This window comes from Malus domestica, chromosome 16 (assembly GCF_042453785.1).
Source record: "Malus domestica chromosome 16, GDT2T_hap1".
Taxonomy (NCBI): Eukaryota; Viridiplantae; Streptophyta; class Magnoliopsida; order Rosales; family Rosaceae; genus Malus; species Malus domestica.
This window is the reverse complement of record NC_091676.1, coordinates 11,772,448-11,794,737: the sequence shown is the minus strand read 5'-3', so window position 1 is coordinate 11,794,737 and position 22,290 is coordinate 11,772,448. Positions and strand designations below refer to the sequence as shown.

Sequence of the window (22,290 nt, the reverse complement as noted above, 5' to 3'; positions counted from 1 at the left end):
TTCCTTACTTTTTCCTCTTTATTATCATTATTTAGGTAGTGATGATTGTCTTGCCATGCAGGTCATGGCCGAGTATCACGACAGACTGCAAGAGGTTGAGCGGTACAAGGCAAAACTGAAGGAGAATAAGCAGCTTGTGGATGAGGCCCGAAGGAATAAAGGACTTTTGACTCAGGCTCTCCAACTGAAGGACGAAACCATGGAGAGCTTGAAAAGGCGAAATGGTGAGAACCTAAGGCTTAAGAAATTGTTTGAGGCAACTAAAAAACAGTTGGAGGTGGCTACCTTGGAGGTATCCAAGGTTAGGGGAGAATTGGATGGTGCCTTAGTTGAGATTTCTGAACTGGAGAAGAGCATTCCAACTGAAAGGGAGGCCGCTGTGCAAGAATACTTAAGTTCTTCGACCTTTCACCTTGCTATTAAACCCTACTGTGCTCAAGAAGCTCGCTTTGAAAAAAGGAAATGGATGGCCGTCCTTGATCGTTATGATGATGGGAGCATTCTTCGAAAATACCACGAAGATATAGATGAGCATCATCGAAAGGGCGAGACATTTGTCCTTGCTGTTGATCCTAGCAGCGAAGATGAGTCTGATAATGAAGGTAGTGCTGATGCACAGACTCAGCATGGTGAAGAGGATCTTGGGGATGCAGAGGATGATGGTAGGACGCGGAGTGATACTGCCAGGGGTTCGGCTTCAGATGAGAATGAATAGCAGTGTCTTTACTATCTGCATGTATTATGGATGTAGTAGTCTGATGTGTGTATAACATGTGCCCATGTTATAAGCTTGAGAGTTTTGGATTTTAGGTGTTTATGAGTGTTTGCACTATTATTAATGCATGTTTGGCTATGTATGAATAGATCTATTGTTTGGATATAAGCCTTTGTTTGGTTGTTCCTTTCTTTGTATAGTCTTGTCGACACATACTTAGATTTTGTTTCGTGTTGGATATATCTGCTTTGAGGTTTCAACACTTGAGTGTTCCATTGCTAGGAATGTAAAAGAGTGAGGGCTGAGTTGGCTAAATTACCTCTTTATTGAATTCATTGCCAAATGGCCTTCATTACATAGGATGCCGAACGGCTATAGCTCAACACTTGTACATCGTGAGTCTATTTGTAGTAGTACTTCAAGTGATCAGCGTTCCATGGATGGCCAAGGGTCTTGCCATCGGAGCTTCTAAGTGTGTAAGAGCCAGGGCGACTGATGCCAATGACTTCATACGGTCCATCCCAGTTTGGACTAAGTGTGCCTTCACTCGGGACTCTGTCGCAGAGTAATCTTTTCTTTAAGACCCAGTCTCCTATTTTGAAAGAACGAGGCTTGACCCTAGAGTCATAATAGTTGGAGATGCGGTGCTTGTAGGCGACATTCCTCAAGTGAGCTTGGTTTCTGTGTTCCTCGACTAAATCCAAGTTGAGGGTGAGTTGTTTGTCATTTTCACTTTGAATGTAGTTCTGGACTCGGAATGTTGCTTGCTCGAGCTCAACAGGGACAACCGCCTCTGTGCCAAAGGCAAGTGAGAATGGAGTTTCTCCTGTTGAAGTCCGATATGAAGTGCGATATGACCAAAGAACTTGGGGTACAAATTCTGGCCAACAGCCTTTAGCTTTGTCCAAGCTGGTTTTCAAAGTGCGCTTGATTATTTTGTTGATGGCCTCAACTTGTCCATTAGACTGGGGATGAGCTGGAGAGGCAAAGCATAAGTTGATGTTGAACTTAGAGCAGAACAACCTGAACTTCTTGTTGTCAAACTGTCGCCCATTGTCAGTGACTATCGCATTGGGAATGCCGAATCTACAAAGGATGTTCTTCCACACGAAGTCTTCTATCTTTGCCTCAGTAATGGTTGCCAAGGGTTCTACTTCGGCCCACTTTGTGAAGTAGTCCACTGCAACGACTGCGTAACAGACTTTGCCCTTCCCTGCCGGCATTGGGCCGATCAAATCAAGTCCCCACTGGGCGAAGGGCCAAGGGCTGATCATAGGAGTAAGAGGCTCTGGAGGGGAATGAGGAATAGTCGCATATCGTTGACATTTGTCACATGAGCGGGATACTTTGATGGCATCCTGGTGGAGTGTTGGCCAGTAATATCCTTGGCGAAAAGTCTTGTGTGCTAGGGACCGAGATCCAGCATGATCTCCACAGACTCCCTCATGTATTTCCCGAAGGACGATTTCCGCCTCGGCAGGCGTAAGACACCTTAAGTATGGCAGGCTAAAACCTCGCTTATAGAGTTGATCATTGATGATCAGGTAGCGGGTAGACTTGTATCGAATTTGCTTAGCCTGGACTTTATCATTTGGGAGGGTGCCATGAGCAAGGAAATTATAGATCGGGGTGATCCAACTATCCCCCTGTTGTAAGTTGCATACTTCTGCGGCCATGGTGCTTGGTGTTGCCAACAGTTCGACATGAATTTTTCTTCCAATCTTGTCTTCCACAGCTGAGGCGAGGCGAGCTAGGGCGTCTGCATGACTGTTTGCCGCTCGAGGAACTTGGGTGATCTGGTAGTGGAAGTGTTTGAGCAAAAGTTGTGTTTGCGCAAGATATGCTGCCATGGAGCTGTCCTTAGCATCAAAGTTGTTGGTAACCTGGTTGACCACTAATTGGGAGTCACTGAAAATATCAATTTGTTTAACCCCGAGGTGTTTGGCCAAACGTAATCCTGCTAGAAGGGCTTCGTACTCGGCCTCATTGTTTGATGCCTTGAATTTGAAACGAAGAGCATACTCCATTGCTACTTTGTCGGGCGTAGTCAAGACTAGTCCCGCTCCACAGCCCTGTTGGTTGGATGAGCCATCAACATACAGACTCCATGCTGGGGTTGTTGGTTCTATCTTCTGAGCTTCCGATGGTAATGAAGCTACTGCTTCAGGTGTAGAAGCACTGTCAACAGGATATGTGAAGTCGGCGATGAAATCTGCTACTGCTTGGCCTTTTTCGGCTGGTTTTGGTTGGTAGGAGATGTCAAACTCACCCAATGCTATCGCCCATTTGATCATTCGTCCAGACGTGTCAGGACTCTGGAGTATCTGTCGAAGAGGGTGATTGGTAAGCACGATGATGGCGTGTGCTTGGAAATAAGGGCGAAGTTTCCGAGCAGACATGACCAATGCTAGAGCTAATTTCTCAATGTTGGAGTATCGTGTCTCCGCATCTTGTAGGGCCTTGCTAGCGTAGTAGACGGGCCGTTCGACACCACTGTCCATTCGAATAAGAACAGAACTGACTGCTGAAGCCGAAACCGATAGATAGATGATGAGAGTGTCACCAACTTCTGGTTTGGAGAGCAGAGGGGCTTTACTCATGTACTCTTTGAGGTTCCTGAATGCCTTGGCACATTCCTCCGTCCATGTAATGTACTTCTTATTTCCCTTGAGTGCTTTGAAGAAAGGAGCACATCTGTCTGTGGCCTTAGAGATGAATCTGGTTAAGGCTGCCACCTTGCCAGTAAGGCTTTGGATGTCTTTTGAAGTTATTGGCTCTTTCATGTCGAGGATTGCTTTGATCTTTTCAGGGTTAGCTTCAATGCCTCGTTGGCTAATCATGAAGCCTAAGAATTTGCCAGAGCCCACGCCGAAGGCACATTTGTTGGGGTTCAACCTCATTCGATACCTCTTTAGAATGGTGAAAGTTTCAGATAGGTTGGTGATGTGTTGGTCAGCATGTTTGCTTTTGACTAGCATATCATCAACGTAAACTTCCATGTTCTTCCCAATTTGTTCGGCGAACATTGAATTGACCAGTCTCTGATAAGTTGCTCCTGCATTCTTTAGGCCGAAAGGTATGACTTTATAGCAATATAGTCCCCTGTCAGTAGTGAAGGTCGTGTGTTCTTGGTCTGAGGGGTTCATGAGGATTTGGTTGTATCCTGAATAAGCGTCCATAAAGCTCAAGAGCTCACACCCTGCCGTAGAGTCTATAAGCCTGTCAATAAGAGGAAGAGGGAAACTATCTTTCGGACACCCTTTGTTTAGGTCGGTGTAGTCAACACACATCCTCCACAAGACCTTTTGAAGCGAAAGACTTTCTTTGGTCGGATTTTTCCTAACAAGGACCACATTTGCTACCCATGTCGGGTAATTGACTTCGCGGACAAAGCCTATGCCTTTGAGTTTTTCAACTTCTGCTTTCATTGCCTCGTATCGTTCAGCGTCATAAGATCTTCGCTTCTGTCTCACCGGCTTGATCTTGGGGTCAATACTCAAACGATGACAGATGACATCGGGAGAGATGCCTGGCATGTCCTCGTATGACCAGGCGAAGACTTCAGTGTTCTCTTTCAAAAAAGATATCAATGCTAACCGAAGGGGTGGTGACAATGTGGTGCCAATCTTCACCATACGATCTGGATAATCTCTTGAGATAGGTACCTTCTCCAACTCTTCAGCAGGTTGGGCTTGCTGGGTGAAAGAGTCATCTCGAGGATCATCGGGTTGATTGTTGCTATCAGGAAGATCCAAGTTCGCTTCATCTAGGCTGGTCTTTGTGACTTGGTCATGTACAGACAGGGTTTCCTTGGGTCCGGGCAAGTGTTGTTGCTTAACTGAAGTGTTGTAACATGATCATGCAGTAAGCTGATCTCCTCTGATGTAGCCGTTGCCATGGGGGGTTGGAAATTTCATCAACAGCATATGCGTGGATACCATAGCCTTGAGATCATTGATGCCTGTGCGCCCAAAAATGACATTGTATGCCGTTGGGCAGTCAACCACTAGGAAGTTAGTGGTAATGGTAGCTGTGTAAGGGCCTGTACCAATAGTAAAGGGTAAATGTATGCTCCCTAAGGGTTGCACGATATCACCGGAGAAGCTTATCAGAGGAGAAATCGAGCGATCGAGCAAGTGTTCAGCTACACTGAGTGCCCTGAAAGCTTCGGCAAACATGATATTGACTGAAGCCCCTGTGTCTACGAGGATTCGTCGAACATCAAAGTTGGCTATGTGAGCCTCCACGATCAATGGGTCGTTATGAGGGTAGATGATGCCTCTTTCTTCCTCAGGGTAGAAACATATCGGATCCCAGTTAGGTTTTTGATACTTCCCTCCCCTGATGTCTTCCACGTGAAACACTTGGTGACCAGGCCTCAGAATTCGTTCACTGTTTTTCATGGCCCTATTGGAAGATTCAGATATGGGTGTGCCGCCGCTTATGGAATATATGACATTCACCTGGCGTTGGTTACGGTTATCCCTTTGAGGGTGAAGGAGGAATTGATCAATTTTTCCTTCTCGTGCCAAAGCTTCAATACGATCACGGAGGATGATACATTTCTCGCTATCATGGCCGTTATGCTCATGGTAGCAACAAAACATGCCCGCGTTATTCGGGGGCGTGTAATCTGGGTGCCTCGGCTTTGGCTTTGGTATCAGGTGAGCTATGCTGGGGTAAATGGCCGCGCATGTGGCATTCAAGGGCGTGTATGTCTCATACCTTGGGGTAGGGGGTATCTTGACGCGGGTTTGACCCACTGCATTGACTGCCTGGGGGCGAGCGTTATTGTGGCGATACCCTTGGTTATCGGGATAGTGTCCCTTACTCTTTTTACTGGAAGGAGAGTGGTGAGGATGGAAATCCTTCCTCTTGCCTTGAAATTGATATGTCTGTTGATTCGGTGAAGCATTATGCACGGCATGGGGAGGTGCCACTGCTGTTTGGAAAGTCGAGGTCTTCTCATTTAGGTGAGTCTGGCTTCCACCTCCCACTTGTTGATAAAGGATGGTTGTAGGGGGTTTCTCCTGATATGTCTTTGCCTCGGCGGAGGCATGGTTATAAGCCTGCGCCATCACCTCAGAGTAAGTCTTCCAAGTATTGGCATTGATCATGTATTTAAAGAAACAATCACGTAGGCCTGCCGTGAAGGCTTTGAGGGCAGTCTTGTCGTCTGCCTCGGCACACCGGGAGTATTCATGGCTGAAGCGGCCAGCATACATACGTAATGACTCGTCTGGCTTCTGGCGGATAGTGTACAGGTCATCTGCAGAGTGCAAGCGATCGGTTTGGAAAATGTGTTGGGAAACAAATAGTTTCCTCAATTCCTCAAATGAGTCTACCGTCTCAGGTGTAAGACGACAATACCAATTTAGAGCTCCGCCAGAGAGGGTGGAGGGGAAGAGAAGACATCGCTCTTCGTCGGTGTGCATCCGGTATGCCATGGTGGACTCAAAGAGGTTAATGTGCTCAATCGGGTCCTCTTTCCCAGTATAAAGTTGCAAGCCAAGCTTCTGCTTTGTCTTTGCTTGAAGGGGGGGTGTTGAGGATCCTCCTTGTAAAAGGGCCAGGCCTGGGTTGGTTCCAGTCAGGTATTTCAGCCTGACGTTCAGCCTTCAACTTGTTTACTTCCTCAAGAAGTTGTAGGACAAGGGGGTCCTGAGCGGAGTTATGTGCCACTGGAGCTTTCTTTCGTAAATCTCCATCTCCTCTTGGAATTAGGAAGGTTTGATCAAGGGCATGTGATTTTTCCCTGGACTCGCTGTACTGACTTCCAGGGTATGTCTGTCGGAACACCTCTGAGTCCCCTGTACCCTCATGTCTCTCTAGGACTTGTTGCCCCTTCCCCAAGTTGGTGGCCGGCTCGGGCCGTGGCAGGGGACCGAGTCTCTCAGAAATCCTTGGGTCATTGATCTTTGAGCTTATATGGATGGAATTCTCTCGACGTTGCTTCAGGAAATCCCAACAATCGCGAAAGACGGCTTTCGATCCTTCTGCCCCTTCAGCAAAGAGGTGTCTCCCTCCGCTTCTCATGGTTCGGGTCGAAGCAACTGGGTTAAGAGAAGCCTCATGTTGATTATCAAATCGAGGGGTAATTTGTTCCCTATCAGGGATATCCATGTCGAATGCATGTGACCCTCCATGTTGGAGGGCACCCAGTTGATGGTTGACTTCCACGGGGGCAACAAGCTCGCGTGTCTGAGCTTGCCTAGCTTCGTGAAGTGTCTCGAAGAGCTTCTCATATTGCTCCTGGAGGACCTCATTCCTCATTGCTATCTTGTTGTTCTGAGCTTCCAACTCATCGACTTTAGCTTGAAGAAGAACTCGTTTTCCTTCCTTCTTTCGTTGTTTCGCACTATGTGCAAGGGGGGTGTCATTCTGTGTGCTGTGGCTTCCTTCGCTTCCCATGCTGGAGAGGGATGCCAGATCAAAAGAAAGTGTACGAATGATAGAAACCAGCTTGACACAGCTGAAGAGAGTAGGAATAAGTGTCGTTTCCCACAGACGGCGCCAAATGTTGATGCACAAAATCAGCGAAGACTTTGGTACAACAGAAAGTGTCAGGTTTTGTGACCTTCGCTTGGTTGCTTCCGTCACTAGTGAGGATAAGTACGTAAATGAATAGAGACAGAGAAGCAAACACAGGATGTACGTGGTTCACCCAGATTGGCTACGTCCACGGAGTAGAGGAGTTCTTATTAGTAGTGAAGGGCTTACACAAGTACAAAGGATCAAGCTCTCAATTTAGTGAGTTCTTGTGAATGATTTAACACAAAATGGCATTAGGCCATATTGTGGGGGAATGACCCCTATTTATAGAAAAACTTGTAGCTTTGTCACATTGACATGTGTCATGTTATGATTGGTTCTTGATGTCGACACGTGCTGCGCTCTGATTGGCTTCTAATCTTGACACGTGTCGAGTAGTGATTGGCCTCCTGGTCGGAGGGGAACTCTTCTGGGTCCTTGACAGTATAGCGTTGGCCGGTGCTCGGTAGTTTCGGGATTGGTCAAGTATGGTACAAACAATTTTAATAATCTCAAGTCTCTCCATGCTATTGCTAATTAATTGATATTAGATTGGACGGCACGTTCTAATAATATATATATACAATGCGCTCTTATTCATGTATGTATGTGACAGACACGTTCTAATAATATATATACAATGCGCTCTTCTATTCTGAAATAATTCTATTCTCTTCATGTAGCTACTAATCAATGGTTTGATGCCTTGAGTCCGAGTTGGGGTTGGTCTTACTTCATTGCACTGGACACGTATGTATGTATGTATGTATGTATGTATGTATGTATTCTATTCTGAAATAATTATATTCTCTTCCTGTAGCTACTAATCAATGGTTTGATGCCTTGAGTCCGAGTTGGGGTTGGTCTTACTTCATTGCACTGGACACGTATGTATGTATGTATGTATGTAAGTGAAATAATTCTATTCTCTTCCTGTAGCTACTAATCAATGGTTTGATGCCTTGAGTCCGAGTTGGGGTTGGTCTTACTTCATTGCACTGGACACTTTCAGTCAGGCCGGCAAGGGCGATTTTGTTAAGGATAGTTGCTTGGTGGAGGCCGAGGTCACCGTCCATGGGAAATTCTCAAGTAGTGTAGCTAGCCAGCTAAACCATGTTATCATGCAGTGTTAAATTTGCTTCCACCCACCCTGTGATTGCATTTCTTTGGAGTTACTAATTATTATATTTTATATGTGTTACTTAACTCGAAGTTTTTGAAGTAGTCCATATACTTGCTTCTCTTCCAAGAAATTCATATGCTTGAGATTTTATTAAATGATGAAAGAAAGGGACGTATGGAGGTATTCATCCTCATATATCTACCAATTATTTTAGAGGCATTTTAGGTTTAGGGGCCCGTTTTCCATATTTTCCTTATCTACCAATTTCACTATTAGGTGCCGCTAATTTTTCATCAGAAATTAGTGACAGTGCTTGTATTTTTAACTGTTTTACCGTGTAATTTGAGTTAGCAGTACATCAATAACTGATCTCGGAACCCTTGCAACCAAATATTATCAAATATTGGTACCACATCAAGAAGGTATAGTGACCTTCTTCAAGGCCACAACTGAGAGTTTGAGTAATTTAGCAAATAACAAATCCTAGCTAAAACATATTACTCTTAATAAAAAAGCATGTGTGTGTGTGTATATATATATAAGTCCCTTCCCTTAAAGGCTTCTTATACCAGGCCCTTTAAGGGAAGGGATCCCTATTTTTCAAAAAAAATGAGGACACCCTCTTGACTATTAGATTTGACTTTAATGAAATTTTGTGGCTGAGATTAAATCACAGGCCATAAAATCTCAACCACAGGATTTCATTAAAGCCAAATCTAATGGTCAAGATGATGCCTTTTTTTTTCTTCTGAAAAATGGGGATCCCTTCCCTTAAAAGCTTCCTATATATATATATATGTATAGATATATAACCCTACAGGCTGAAGGATTATTAAAAAAAAAAACTTAAAAAAATCACATTTCTAATAGAAAGTGAATTCTCATTATTGAATTTTTCAAGTTGACGGGCGAGGACCCCACTCCAACAATACCAATATGGTGTTGGTTATAGTGGGGTAATTTTATTTAAACTCTTTCTTCTTTCCCTTACCGATGTGGGACTTTATCCGCCATGACAATCGACCTCTTGCCACTTAGACAAGGACTTAAGAACTAATATATAAACACGTAACAAACTCTGTCGTTTGTGTTAAACCAAAGACGTCCGCATCACCTATGCTTCCTGCTGTTGTTGAGTCCTAACGTGCCATTGCTACTGCTGTTGTCTAGTTCTGCAGGAATAAGGAGTCCTAGTCTTCATTGGAGTTTTTGTATCATGTTGAATTATAATTCTTGGATGACTTGTAGATATCTTAGTTCATATCCCGCACGGATTAGACTTGTGTTTATATTATCTATAAATATTAACGTGCAATACTCGCTCTATTCATTGAGTTGAGTTTACAGATCATTCTATTTTTCTAGTTTAACATCATTCGGTTTGTAACCCGATCACGATCAACGTTCGCTGGTCAATTTTGTTGCCATGGGTAGCCTTAACTTGGATCAAGGTGGTAAGATACTTTCAAGCATTGTTTTGCTTTTCCAGAATTTTAGTGACTCAGATGCCTAATGCCTGCATATTTTGAAACTTTGTTGTGTTGCCCCTATTCGGTTACAGGGATTTCGAGATCATATTCAGTTTCACCCGCAACTCATTACACTTTAAAATTAGAGTCGTTTTCAATGCTAAAAGAACTTACAGGGGATCATAGATTTGAATCGGACGAGTTTGAAGCTGGAGGATACAAATGGTAGTACATATTCTTGTACATATCTGCTGATTAAACAAACCAAATTGCAAAACATTCATGTCTTGTATATTATTCTGTTACTTGTGTATATATGATTCTGTAACTTATGTATGTATGTTTTGGTCATAAAGGAAACTGGTGATCTTCCCATATGGAAACAAGAAGAAAAATGTGGAAGGCCACATCTCTATCTACTTGCAAATGGCTCGAACAGATTCACTTCAGCCTGACTGGGAAGTATATGTTGACTTCAGAGTGTGTTTGCTTGATCAGGAAAAAGGAACCTACGTGGTTTTGCAAGGTATATATGATGTGTGTGTTTTCTCTAAGTGATATCCACACACTCCTTTTCTCCCTTTGAACACCCATTTTATTTTTTTTCTCTTTCTATTGAATAAATCAAATCAAAGAAGAATCAAGGGAGTGTGCGGAAATCATTTCCCGATATTATATACCCATCTATTTACACTTAATTTTCATGCATGCAGCAGATCATATAGACCAGTTATTATTTCATTATATTGAAAACACATTGCTTAATTTTTCTGATTTTTTTGGTGTTGCGGTACTTAGACGATAAGATAATGCAGAAGTGCCTTCATGGGGCCGCGCCTGATGTAGGTTTTGATAAACTTATCTCCCTTAAGGAACTTGCTGATGCCTCCAATGGATATGTCATTAACGACACCTGTGTGTTTGGAGTGGAGGTTTTTGTTCGTAAAGAAAGAAGAGCAGGCAACGGAAGGTCCATATCAATGACCAAGAATGCTGCGATGTACACGCATGTTTGGAAGATTGAGAACTTTTCAAAGTTAAAAGATGAATATTATTGCTCCAAACCATTCACCGCAGAAAACCAGAGATGGTAAACTACTGTCAACTTTCTTCTCTCCCTCACCAGGAACGAAAGGAGATCGATGCTTTCAGTTTCAATTATATGTTTAGATTGATATGTGAAACTTCATGCATCTTCTATAAAACCTGTATGTTATTTGGAGTTTTACTTTACACTAATTTGTTGGCTATTGCAGGAAGATAGATATATATCCCGAGGGAGATGGTGCTTCAAAGGGTACTCATCTTGCACTTAACTTAACATTGGCTGATGCAGAAAAGCTACATCCTCGCTCCCAAATCCTTACAAAGTTCACCTTTCGTATTGTAGATCAAATGCATCACATGCATCATTGTAGTTTTCCAGGTAAAGAGTGTCCCTGTTACTACGTTTTATGTTATATGTAAAGTAACCACACACATGTATAGTCTCCTTTCGTGGAAGAATTTTTTTTTTTTTTTAAACCTCGGCTGTACGAATGGAATTTTAAGAAAAGAAAAAGTTACACGTGACATAAATTATTAAAAAAAAATGAAAAATACATGAAAAAAGAGTAATATAAACCTTACCTGAAAGAAAACCAAGAAAGCTTCGATGCACCCTTCTCAATTAATCAAACCTTGAAATAGAGTGCAGCAATTACTAAGAATTGTTTCTACTTGTAGGTACTACTTGGTTCAGCGCTTCACAAAAGAGTTGGGGTTGGCCGTCATTCATCACACTGGCCACTTTGAATGAGGCAGACAAGGGATTTTTATTGAACAATACTTGCATAGTCGAGGCAGACATCATCGTCATTGCAATTGCTAAAGCACTATAGTGAGCTTGATGTAAAACTAAAACTCGATCCGGGGATGTATTCATGCTATTAGTTTGATGGCATTGGTCGACAATGACTTGAAACCATTCATCATTCTTAATAAATGTGATTGGGAAAAAGAAAAAAAAAACATTTAATGCTATTATTTTGATGTCACTCACCCAAAGATTTCATCATTCTTAACAAATATGATTGAGAAGAAAAAAATTACATCTAATGTTTTTATTTTGATGTCATTTCTCAACAGTTACTTAAAGTTATCCATCATTTTGCATGTGGCCTAATATATTAGTGAATGTGTTTGGATTTCTACTTATGCGTCCCGGGTTCGAAACTCTTCTATCTCCTAAATAATTATAATAATTTCGTACCACTAGTACAAAAACATGTTTGCGCGACGAAAACTTGCGCAACGTAATTTTGCGCGACGAAGGACGGCGTCGCGCAAATTTTTTGCGCCAAACCAAAAGAATTTACCGCTTTTTCCCAACTTTGCGCGACGCATGCCCACCTACGTTGCGCAAAGTCAACAACTTTTTTTTTTTCATTTGATCAGTTTGGGAGGCAGAAACTGCATACCCAGTTGCAGCAGCTACCTCCATCGCCCATCTCTCTCTTCAAAACCGTCTACCACATCAGGTTTGAAGTTTGAATTGATATCAATTCTTTGTGTTTTTTCGATTGCAATCCTTCCCCTTTGCTCTTAAACATGATGTAAACTGAATTAATAATATGTAGATCCTTCATGTGATTCATTTACGAAATTGAAATTGCAAAATCAAAGGAGATAACTATCTTGCTCTTAAACATGATGTAAACTGAATTAATAATATGTATACTCTCCCAATAAATTAAGTTGGTTTTGTTTTAGTTGTAAGTTTGAAATAAACTACCAAGTAACTCACGAAAAGAAAACAAAAAGGAAATAAAAAGAATTTTGATATGCTTGTTAGATATAATTACAAAGCAATGCTAGGAAAACTAAATTTGTAGATAAAATTTGGTAAATTAAATGACATGAAAATTGATGATTGAATTATTACTTAACCATTGATAAACGTGCTCATTTCTATTGGTGACGCATCATTTAGTTTGTAAATTTTGTTTACAAATTTAGTCTCTTTGGCATTATTCATAATTATAACATGACAATATTCAAAATAAACTGGTGTAGCTAAGCTGGTAAGATGCGTTTATTGTTGAGAATGAATCTCACACATTGATGTGATGAGGGACCATGCATGAGTTTATAAGTAAGTTGTGCTACTCTCCATATAGCCAATTGGTTTTATGGTGCAACCCCAACTTTTTGCATAGTATCAGAGCAAGTTGTTTCATGTGTGAAATCAAACAACCACACACGCTCCACCTCACCATGTTGTGTTGTCCACGTGTTAGACTTGAAAATTTGCCACACGTGAGGGGGAGTGTTGATAATGAATCCTACATTGATGGGAGGAGGGACCTTGCATAGGCTTATAAGTAAATTGGGCGACTTCCCATATAATCAAATTAGTTTTATGGTGAAACCCAACTTTTTTCGTTTACCATGAGGTTGGGGATTAGTCTCCTACGAGACATTATTTTCACTTTAATTTCACATGTGGGGCCCCACCTGTTGTGGTGGTGAAGTTCGGCGGTGGCTGTTGGCAGCATAATTTTCAACCAAGTCGTCGATGTCGATGGTATTTTCCGGCAATGAAATATTGGATATGTGTTGTGGGCCATAAATGTCAATATAGTCATAAATGACATTATTGCAGAGAAAGAGGTTAACCAAAATAGTTAGGGTTAATCTCAGTTTACTACCATAAAATTTCGTGGTTTTCAACATTTGGTGCATAAAGTTTTTTTCATTCCAGATTTATACTCAAGTCTTAATTTTGAGACAGTTTCGTACATTCATTAAGTTGACTGTTAAGTCAGCCGTTAATTGATGATGTGGCGCTCATGTGGACAATGATTGGACGCCACGTGTTAATATGGGCCCATATAGATATTAAAAAATTAAAAAAATTAATAACTTTAAAAAAAAAAAAAAATTAAAAAAAAAAGGTTAAAAACCCTAAATCTGAAATCCCCTTCATCCCTTTCCTCTTTCCCATTTCTTACTCACCATCGCCACCTTTCGTCCCAGTGCTTCCTCCGCTCTCTCCCTCCTTCCTTTCTCTCTCTAAAAATCTCCATCTCAATGAAGCACAGCCCTAAAATTAGTGGCTTCTGTCACTGTTCATCGTCTTCTCCGACGATTTTTCTATTTGCATTCCCGTCTCTCTCGCAAACCCTAGTGTTTTTGTTTGGTTCTTGTTCGGCAAGAGTGTCAGCAGCCCGACCCAATCGCGGCGCGCCACTAGGGCTGTCTCGTCCCCTTGGACTCAAATCGTTCGGGGCGAATCTGAGCCGAATGCGGCCGTTGCTTCGTCGCTATCGACGGCTGTGACTGAGCCAGCTGTCGCCGCCGCGGCGCGTCCGTCCCTTCCTTCCTCTTCTTCGGCTAATCAGACTCTCGAATTCGTCTTCTCCTCCACTGGTGGAGGAGTCGGTGGGTGAGGGCTCGGAGAACGGCAATGCGGGTAAGAGGCCAGCTTGGAACAAGCCTTCTAATGGGGCCGTCAAGGTTGGGTCTGTAATGGGAGCTGTGCCTTGGCCTGCCTTGTCTGAGTCAGCTCGGGCTTCTACCGAATCGTCTTCTGAATCTCCCAAAGGTGTATCAGAACCCTCATTGTTGTCTGTCTCCGTATCGCAGTTTTCTTTCTTGAATCTTTTTGCTATTGTTTGGTTGCTGAGAAAGTTGGGAACTGAATCAAACTATATGCAACACTTGGGTTTTTTTCTGATATACTAATTTTTCATTGAAATTTACCATAATCAAGAAATGCACCATTAGCTCTCTGCATTCGAATGGTGGTTTGCTGATAAATTTTGGGTAGATGCATAATCTTTTTAAATAAAAAGAAAACCTTTGAACAATGAGAAAAAGGACGAAGGGTGGCGATGGTCAGGAAGAAATAGGGGAGAGGAAAGGGATGAAGGGGATTTCAAATTTGAGTTTAGTTTTTTACTTTTTTTCAATATTTAATTTTTAAGTTTTTAATTTTTAATTTTTTTTAATATCTAGGTGGCGTCATGTCATTATTTACTAGGACGTCATATCATCAGTTAACGGCTGACTTAACAGCTAACTTAACGGATGTACCAAACTGTTCCAAAATTAAGACTTGAAGTATAACTCGGATGAAAAAAACTTTATGCATCAAATGTTGAAAACCACGAAATTTCAGGGTACTAAACTGAGATTAACCCATGTAGTTAATATTCTTCCTTTATTTGTTGATTATTGCAGGAAGACATTATCCCAAGGGAAATAGTCATGCAAAGGGTACTCATCTTGCAGTTTACCTAAGATTGGTTGATGCAAAAAAACTACATTCTCGCTCCAAAATCTTTACAAAGTTTTCCTTGCGCTTCGCAGATCATCTGCATTCCAAGCATTGCTTTGGGAAAGGTACAGAGTGGCCCTTTTTATGTGTAATAAGTTATGTATAGTTTCTATATATTTTGCTTTTTATATTTCTATATCTACACTTCTCAATGGAACTGCAAAATTGGGAACAAACGATTTGATTTTCTTCTTGTGGCTACTCACAGGTTCAGCGCTTTTGGTCCAGATGGGGGGTTCCCAACATTCATCACAATGGTCAGTTTTGATCAGGCAGACAAGGGGCTTTTGATGAACGGAAAAGGGTTCTCGCCGAATCCTTTTCCTGGGATCTTGGGAATCTGTGATCGTAAACGTTCATCGTACGTTGTGCGGTCAGAAATCATTTCAAAATTTAAAATTAAATATAAATAGTACCTAATGAAAACTGATCGTACAATATACGATGAACGATCATGATCACAGGATCTCCATGAAAAGAATCCGACGATGATCATTTTCCTTGATGAACGATACTTGCATAGTGGATGCAGAGGTCACAGTCTTTGACACTACTAAAGCACTAAGCTTGCCGATATCTTTTGGTAAATAAATTCAAAAACAAAAGAAGATTAACCACCTACTATGCGAGTTTTGAGACTCGTTTTCAAACATATTAGAAAATTACAATTTTTTCCTCATTTTTTTTTATTTTTTTGAACAAATGATATTATCTACTAAATGGGAGCGGGTGAGTTTAGCCTCATAATGGGCTAGCAATAATGTTGTTCATTCGCTCTTGGCGAGAATTGAACCTAAGACCTCTCACTTACAAGTGAAGAAAAATATCACTAGACCAGTGTTCTAAAAATCGGCCTAGGAGGCCACCTAGGCCCTGGGCGGTGCATGCCAGCCTTGATTTTGGGCATGGCGTTCTGAAAAATCGGTTGGAAGCTAGCCAGCTACCTAGGCGGAGGTAGGTGGCTAAGTGGTTTTATTTATTTATTCTAAATTAAAAATTAAATAAGTTAACTTAAGGTTCCTGTGTCCACGAGCTCATCCCCTGTTATCCAAGAACACTTATTATGATTATATGCTTAATGTGCTTTTAATTTGTAAGTTTGGTGGATACTTGTTGGATACATGTATTATCCAAGAACTCTCATTCTGATTATATGCTCAATGTGCTTTTAAATTGGAAGTATGTTGGATGCTTATTGCATACATGTATTATCCAAGAACATTCATTTTGATTATATGCTTAATGTGCCTTTAAATTGTAAGCTTGATGGATACTTGTTGCCTTGTTGGATACATGTATTATCCAAGAACACTCACATAGATTATATGGTTAATGTGTTTTCAAATTGTAAGCTTGTTGGATACATGTACTTTATGTAATCTCTGCTTATTTACACAATATATAATAAATTTATCTAAATCAACCTAGGCGCTAGGCTCCAGCCCGTCGTTCGACTAGCAGCTAGCTCTTTTTAGAACATTGCACTAGACCATAGTACTAAGTGGTGTACTTTTATTGTCTGTTTTAGAAAATCTAATAATGTTTCACCAAACTCTTTTCTCTTTATATATAGAGATTAATATAAATTTAAAGTCAAATAGATTTTTAGGAAATTTTCAATAATTTCATATAATGGCATATTATTTGAACTCCATTAAATTTGGTATTTATTGTGATACATTAGTTTATCAATGTGTGACAAAGACATATAATAGTAATAATTTTATTATTCATGTAAAAAAGGATCATGTTTGTACTTATGGGTTGAATTTGTTAAAATTCAGTAATATTTACAAAACAAAGACAAAACTATCTACCAAAGTTAAGAGAAAATTACAAGAAACACGCATAGTTAAACGGTTTACAGCGCGCAACTTAAGATTAGTGAACCCTCTAATAAGTCCTATTAACAAATCGGCGTGATATTTTGAGAAGTTGAAGAATTAAGTGTAATTTGCAAAATATCTTCCTATTAAAACATAACTTTTTTTTTTTTCAAGTCATGAAACTTTGTCCTAATTTTATATGTGCTTCAATATCCTAGTGGATAGTGTATGTGGTCGTTCCTTGTTCGAAATTCTGGTTCTCCTAAATTATTATAATAGTTTGAATCAAAGTCTTTTTGTTTGATAATAATAAATCTAAAAAAAAAAATAGTTGTTGCAGTTCTATTGGATTATGAATGATTGTGTAAATCCTAATGTATCTAGGAGTATCTTTTATATTCCTATTAGTAGTTTAATTCATATTAGAGATATAATGCTATAAGGTTAAGGATTCTACCAATCCTAATACTATAAATAAGGGTACAAAGGGGTGAATCAACACACACCTCATAATTATATATCTTTCGTCTCTCTCTAATGCCGCCGGCCATTCTTCCTCTATGTCCTAAATACAGTTCAGTCAAATAGACCTACAACACGTTATCAGCACACTCTTGCCAGAAGCTAAGGAACTGAAGGATCGTGGAGGAAGCTTTCTTCTACAAATTCAAAGGCTTTCAATTGTTTTATGCCAATCAGGTTCTTTTATAATAAATTAAGATATTTGAAACAACTTTGAAGCATGAAAACCTTTTCCATGATGCATGAACCTCTTATATTTATATTTTCCTTTCAATTATATATATCTTGTCAATATATATACTTGTTCATGCAATACGCAATTATCCTATGTGAAATTTGTGAGTCAAAGCATTGAAATTAATTTAGAAGCAATTATGGTTTTAAACCCTAGAAATTCAAAAAAAAAAAATGGGATATATGCGACACCGCTGCCGCACCACCGTGGCACCATCGTGGACCATCGCGCTGGCTTGCAGCCCAACCTCTTGGGGAACGATGTCGTTTTGACACCCTGGACCGAGCGTAACAGCCTTTTGGGCTTGTTGCCATTTGAACCCAACCAGGCTTCAGCCTGGGTTAACTAGCACACGGGCCTAAAGCCTAAGTCCACACCTAAGCCCACTCCAGCACAGCCCGTAGCTTTGCTGGGCTTTCCCTTACCCCGGCCTGCGTATACCACAGCCAGCCCAGTAGGTTATGCTTATCCCATGGCCCAAAACTAAGCTTCGGCAGGGCCTGCCCCTGCACACCGTTTTGGCCTAAAATGCCAACAACCTTGCTGTTAGGCTTCCCTGTCTCTTGGCCCATGGTCTACAGCCATGTTTGGACTACTTTACAGCCACCCCGAGGCCCACATGCCTTTAAGGCTTTGCCCTACTCGTGGCACCCAAGCCTAAATGCTATTGGGCTATGGTTTTTCGAATCCAATGCTTCTTTTGGCATTCTATATGATTTTAACCTGAATGTTATTATTATGTTTTGCTTCTACTATTGACCTTGTATGGTCCAATCTATTGAATTAATTAAAGTGACCAGCAGTCTATTAATTTGACAATTAATCCAAAATTATTAACCTGAAGTTCACTTTTTGGCATTAATGATTCAATAAATTATTTCGTTTCTTTGAACCGTTGACTATCTTCCGTAGTCTCACTTGGGTTCCTGAAGCAATCCACAAATTCACTACACTTTATTGTATATTGTATTCTGTGTTATTGCAAGTACCCTTATATGAACTAAACGTTCATAACTAAATTGAACCTATAGTTTCGAATTTAGTGCCTTTGAAACCTGAAGTTTTCATTCAAAACTTACCACATGAAACCCGTAGCTTTCATGGTTAAATTAAACCAATACTTGTCCATAGAACCCGTATGTTCTACAATGTATGTCTATGGATTACCATATGACTAACCACATTTTGTTGTACCCTCTGTTTTAGGGATATGTCGAACTTGAACAAGCTCGATTTCACCGCTCTAGAAGTCTCTGGAAGAAACTACCTGAAGTGGGTTCAAGACGTGAAGCTCCATCTTACTACAAAGAGTCTCAGAGCTACGATTGAGGAACCAATTGACGATGAACCCGTCGATGAAGCTCAGAAAGCTACTGCTAGGATCTTCATTCGAAGACACGTCCATGATGCACTGCAGACCAAGTACATCGCAGAGGAGGATCCCCATACGCTCTGGCCGATCGCTTTGATCACTAGAAAGACATCTACTTGCCTGAAGCGAGGCACAACTGGCAACATTTACGCTTCCAAGATTTTAAGTCTTTGAATGAATACAACTCTGAAGTTTGTAGAATCTGATCACTGCTTAAGTTCTGTAAAGAAGACTTAACCGAACAAGATCTCCTGGAGAAAACCTATTTGATCTTCAATGCCACAAATATTGTCATGCAGCAATAATATAGGGCACAAAAGTTCACCAAATTTTTGGATTTAATATATGTTATCCTGAAGCGCTTGCAACTAATTCTAACAACCACAACCGACGGAAACCTCGTCATGGCTGTGGAAATAAGCGACAAGGCCCACCACTGGCCCAAGATTCACCGAACAGAGGCCCATCCAAGGGAGGAAACTTGACCCAGAAGCGCTAACCCCTTGCCTTTAAGGCCCCAAACTTCAACAACAAGGGAAAAGTTATCGTTTAATCGGATTTGACTGAACTGGACATGTGCTACCACTGTGGATTAAAGGATCATTGGTCAGGCGTATACCGAGCTACCCCCGAGGATATTGCCAAGTATCATTCCCGTCATCAGACTAACTTTATGCGTGTGGAACATCCCGAAGATGCTACTATAACTTTAGAGGTTTAAGATTTTCAGGAGGCATCCGCTCCTATGGAAGCCAACATTCACCTCTCCCAGACCCTACGTAAAGCGGGAGCCTTGTGCACTGGGTACGACCTTTATTCGCTCCTATGGAAGAATAAAGTTTTATATTTCTAAGACATGTTTTAGGGTGTTTTTAACCCCTAGTGGCCGAGCCCACTAGGAGTGGCCGAACCCCCCAAAATTTCGGTTTATGGTTTAATTTTTAGGAAAACTAATGAAAAGGGCATGAAAACTTTGAGTTTTAATGATAAAGACAAAATAAAGGGTAAAGTGAATAGTACCAGGATTGACTTTTTAGTGTAAAAATGTGGTTTTTCGTTAAAGTGAACAGTACCGGGAGCTTTTCGTTAAAGTTCCCTTAATTTTTTAGACAATTTTTCTAAGTTTTTGGAATTATTTGTTTGGATTGGTTTGTTTTGAACTATGGATATTATTTCTCGAATTGATTAATTAAATGAATGGAATTATATTTATGCATGTGACTGATTCAATTAATTTATTTCTAGGTATGACTAGTGAGGAAGTTACTTGTCTGGTTGATAGTGCAACCACGCACACCATATTGTGTGAGAAACACTATTTTACTAACTTCGTACTTGAGAATGGCACCTCTGACAATCCTCTCAGGCCCATCCTGTCACGCCCCGATCTTGACATACGTCTAAGATCGACATGTGACGTCAACTCAACCATGTTTATTTATCACGTCTCGTCTCTAAGACAAGTCCAAAATGCAATCAATGATTCAACCACGCAGTGACTTTCTTTTATTTCATGGCTGCATCTAACCTTTGAGTTAGACTGCCTACGTACTCTAAATAGGGATCAAGCTATTCGTATTTCACCATCTACTACATTCCGACTTTTATCACATTATATTCTAATAGAAAGGTATAACATCCCTCAATCAATTATTAGAACTTGACAAGCATGAAAGTACTAGATTCAGGGCTACATAACAAACCCACATGACAATTAAGATTTCCAATTCATCCATCATATAAATCACTATGTTTCAACATAATATCGCAATTCATAGTATGCAACATCTCAAAGAACAATCAATGAAGCACAATATTATTCTCTAACCACATTGGTCAATGAGTCCAATCATAATAATAACAACCATATCCAATATCATTCCACAATCACTCTAATTAATCAATTCCATGAATCAAAGATGCACGATATTAACATTTAGCTACGTTACTCAATCAATAAGATCACATATCAATTCACAAAATTTAATAAAGGAACTCTACATAATTCCCTACCTGGATTCCAAGTAATAACATGATAAATATAATTTATACACAATGTCTTCTGTGAGCAATTTCTATTCACTCGAATCTAGTGACGGACTAACCTTATGGGAATGAGCAAGAGTAAGGATTCTGGACCACTAAACGGAATCCAACTAAACTATGGTCGCCTATCGAAATGTACCAAGTACAAATAATCATCATCACCCCTAGAATGCGTATGGTCCCCTATTGCAGATAAACCAAGCAGAACCATAAGCATAGTTTAATCGTGCATGCAGTGATCACCCATCGCGGATATACCAAGCATGATCACTCCTGTAATACATATGGTGACCCATCGCTGAACCAAGCAGGACCACATCCTAACTCTAGGTACGGATATACCAAGCTTGATCACTCCTAGAATGCGTATGGTCCCCCATTGCAAATAAACCAAGCAGAACCATATGCATAGTCTAATAACGTAGGCAGTGATCACTCATTGCGGATATACCAAGCATGATCACCCCTAACAGTCATTCATCGCAGATATACCAAGCAGGACTGTATCCTATAGCTCTAGGTAGTGATCACTCATCGTAGATCTACCAAGCATGATCACTCCTAGAATGCATATTGTCCCACATTGCGGATATACCAAGTAGAACCATACGCATAGTTTAATCGTGCAGGCAGTGATTACCTATCGCGGATATATCAAGCATGATCACTCATGTAATACGTATGGTCCTTTATCGCAGATATACCAAGCAAGACCATTTATGTACCATTGCTACATGGTGCAGTACATTTAACACACAACCAACCCTTACCTCAACCCCTATGATTTACAACCGTAAGAACTTATAGTATTGTCTTCTCACGACCATTAACTATTTTGTCATACCAGATATAAGTTTTAAATAATACTTCTAATAAGATTCTAGGCTCGCATTTCTATACTAGCAATTGTACATTTCATTCATGTCATCTAGAAGTTCAGTAAATATGTATAACACAATAAGGTGCCACTTGCATGTAAATCGAGATGCTCATCACCTGGGATAACTTGCTAACTAAGATAGGCTCGCTATGCTCCACTAGGTATCTAGTAATGCTACTTTTAGTGCTCAAGAACGTTTCAGAACATCTTGACCAAAGTCAATCCTAGTAATCCAATCAGGAAGATCCGTC

The 22,290-nt window shown here is 40.6% G+C and overlaps 2 protein-coding genes and 1 long non-coding RNA gene across 4 annotated transcripts; all 3 read left to right on the top strand.

The window, feature by feature from the left end:
- The first annotated feature begins 9,671 nt into the window (after window positions 1-9,671).
- On the top strand, window positions 9,672-11,878 carry LOC103430763 (uncharacterized). Of its 2 annotated transcripts, none has more exons than XM_029096102.2 (6): window positions 9,672-9,823; window positions 9,931-10,063; window positions 10,195-10,364; window positions 10,637-10,928; window positions 11,095-11,264; window positions 11,564-11,878. In XM_029096102.2, the coding sequence occupies exons 1-6, from the start codon at window positions 9,796-9,798 to the stop codon at window positions 11,716-11,718; spliced, it is 948 nt and encodes a 315-aa protein (XP_028951935.2). In that variant the 5' UTR covers window positions 9,672-9,795; the 3' UTR covers window positions 11,719-11,878. The 2 variants fall into 2 exon arrangements, with proteins under 2 accessions (XP_028951935.2, XP_017186536.3); XM_017331047.3 differs by having other exon boundaries at window positions 9,691-9,820.
- A 1,907-nt stretch (window positions 11,879-13,785) lies between these two features.
- LOC103403549 (uncharacterized) lies at window positions 13,786-16,425 on the top strand. Its single transcript, XM_008342391.4, has 3 exons — window positions 13,786-14,423; window positions 15,062-15,223; window positions 15,367-16,425. The coding sequence occupies exons 1-3, from the start codon at window positions 14,348-14,350 to the stop codon at window positions 15,447-15,449; spliced, it is 321 nt and encodes a 106-aa protein (XP_008340613.1). The 5' UTR covers window positions 13,786-14,347; the 3' UTR covers window positions 15,450-16,425.
- A 1,123-nt stretch (window positions 16,426-17,548) lies between these two features.
- LOC139192933 (uncharacterized) lies at window positions 17,549-19,442 on the top strand. Its single transcript, XR_011577495.1, has 2 exons — window positions 17,549-17,683; window positions 18,948-19,442. It is a non-coding gene; the product is annotated as an uncharacterized lncRNA (long non-coding RNA).
- Window positions 19,443-22,290: the final 2,848 nt, after the last annotated feature.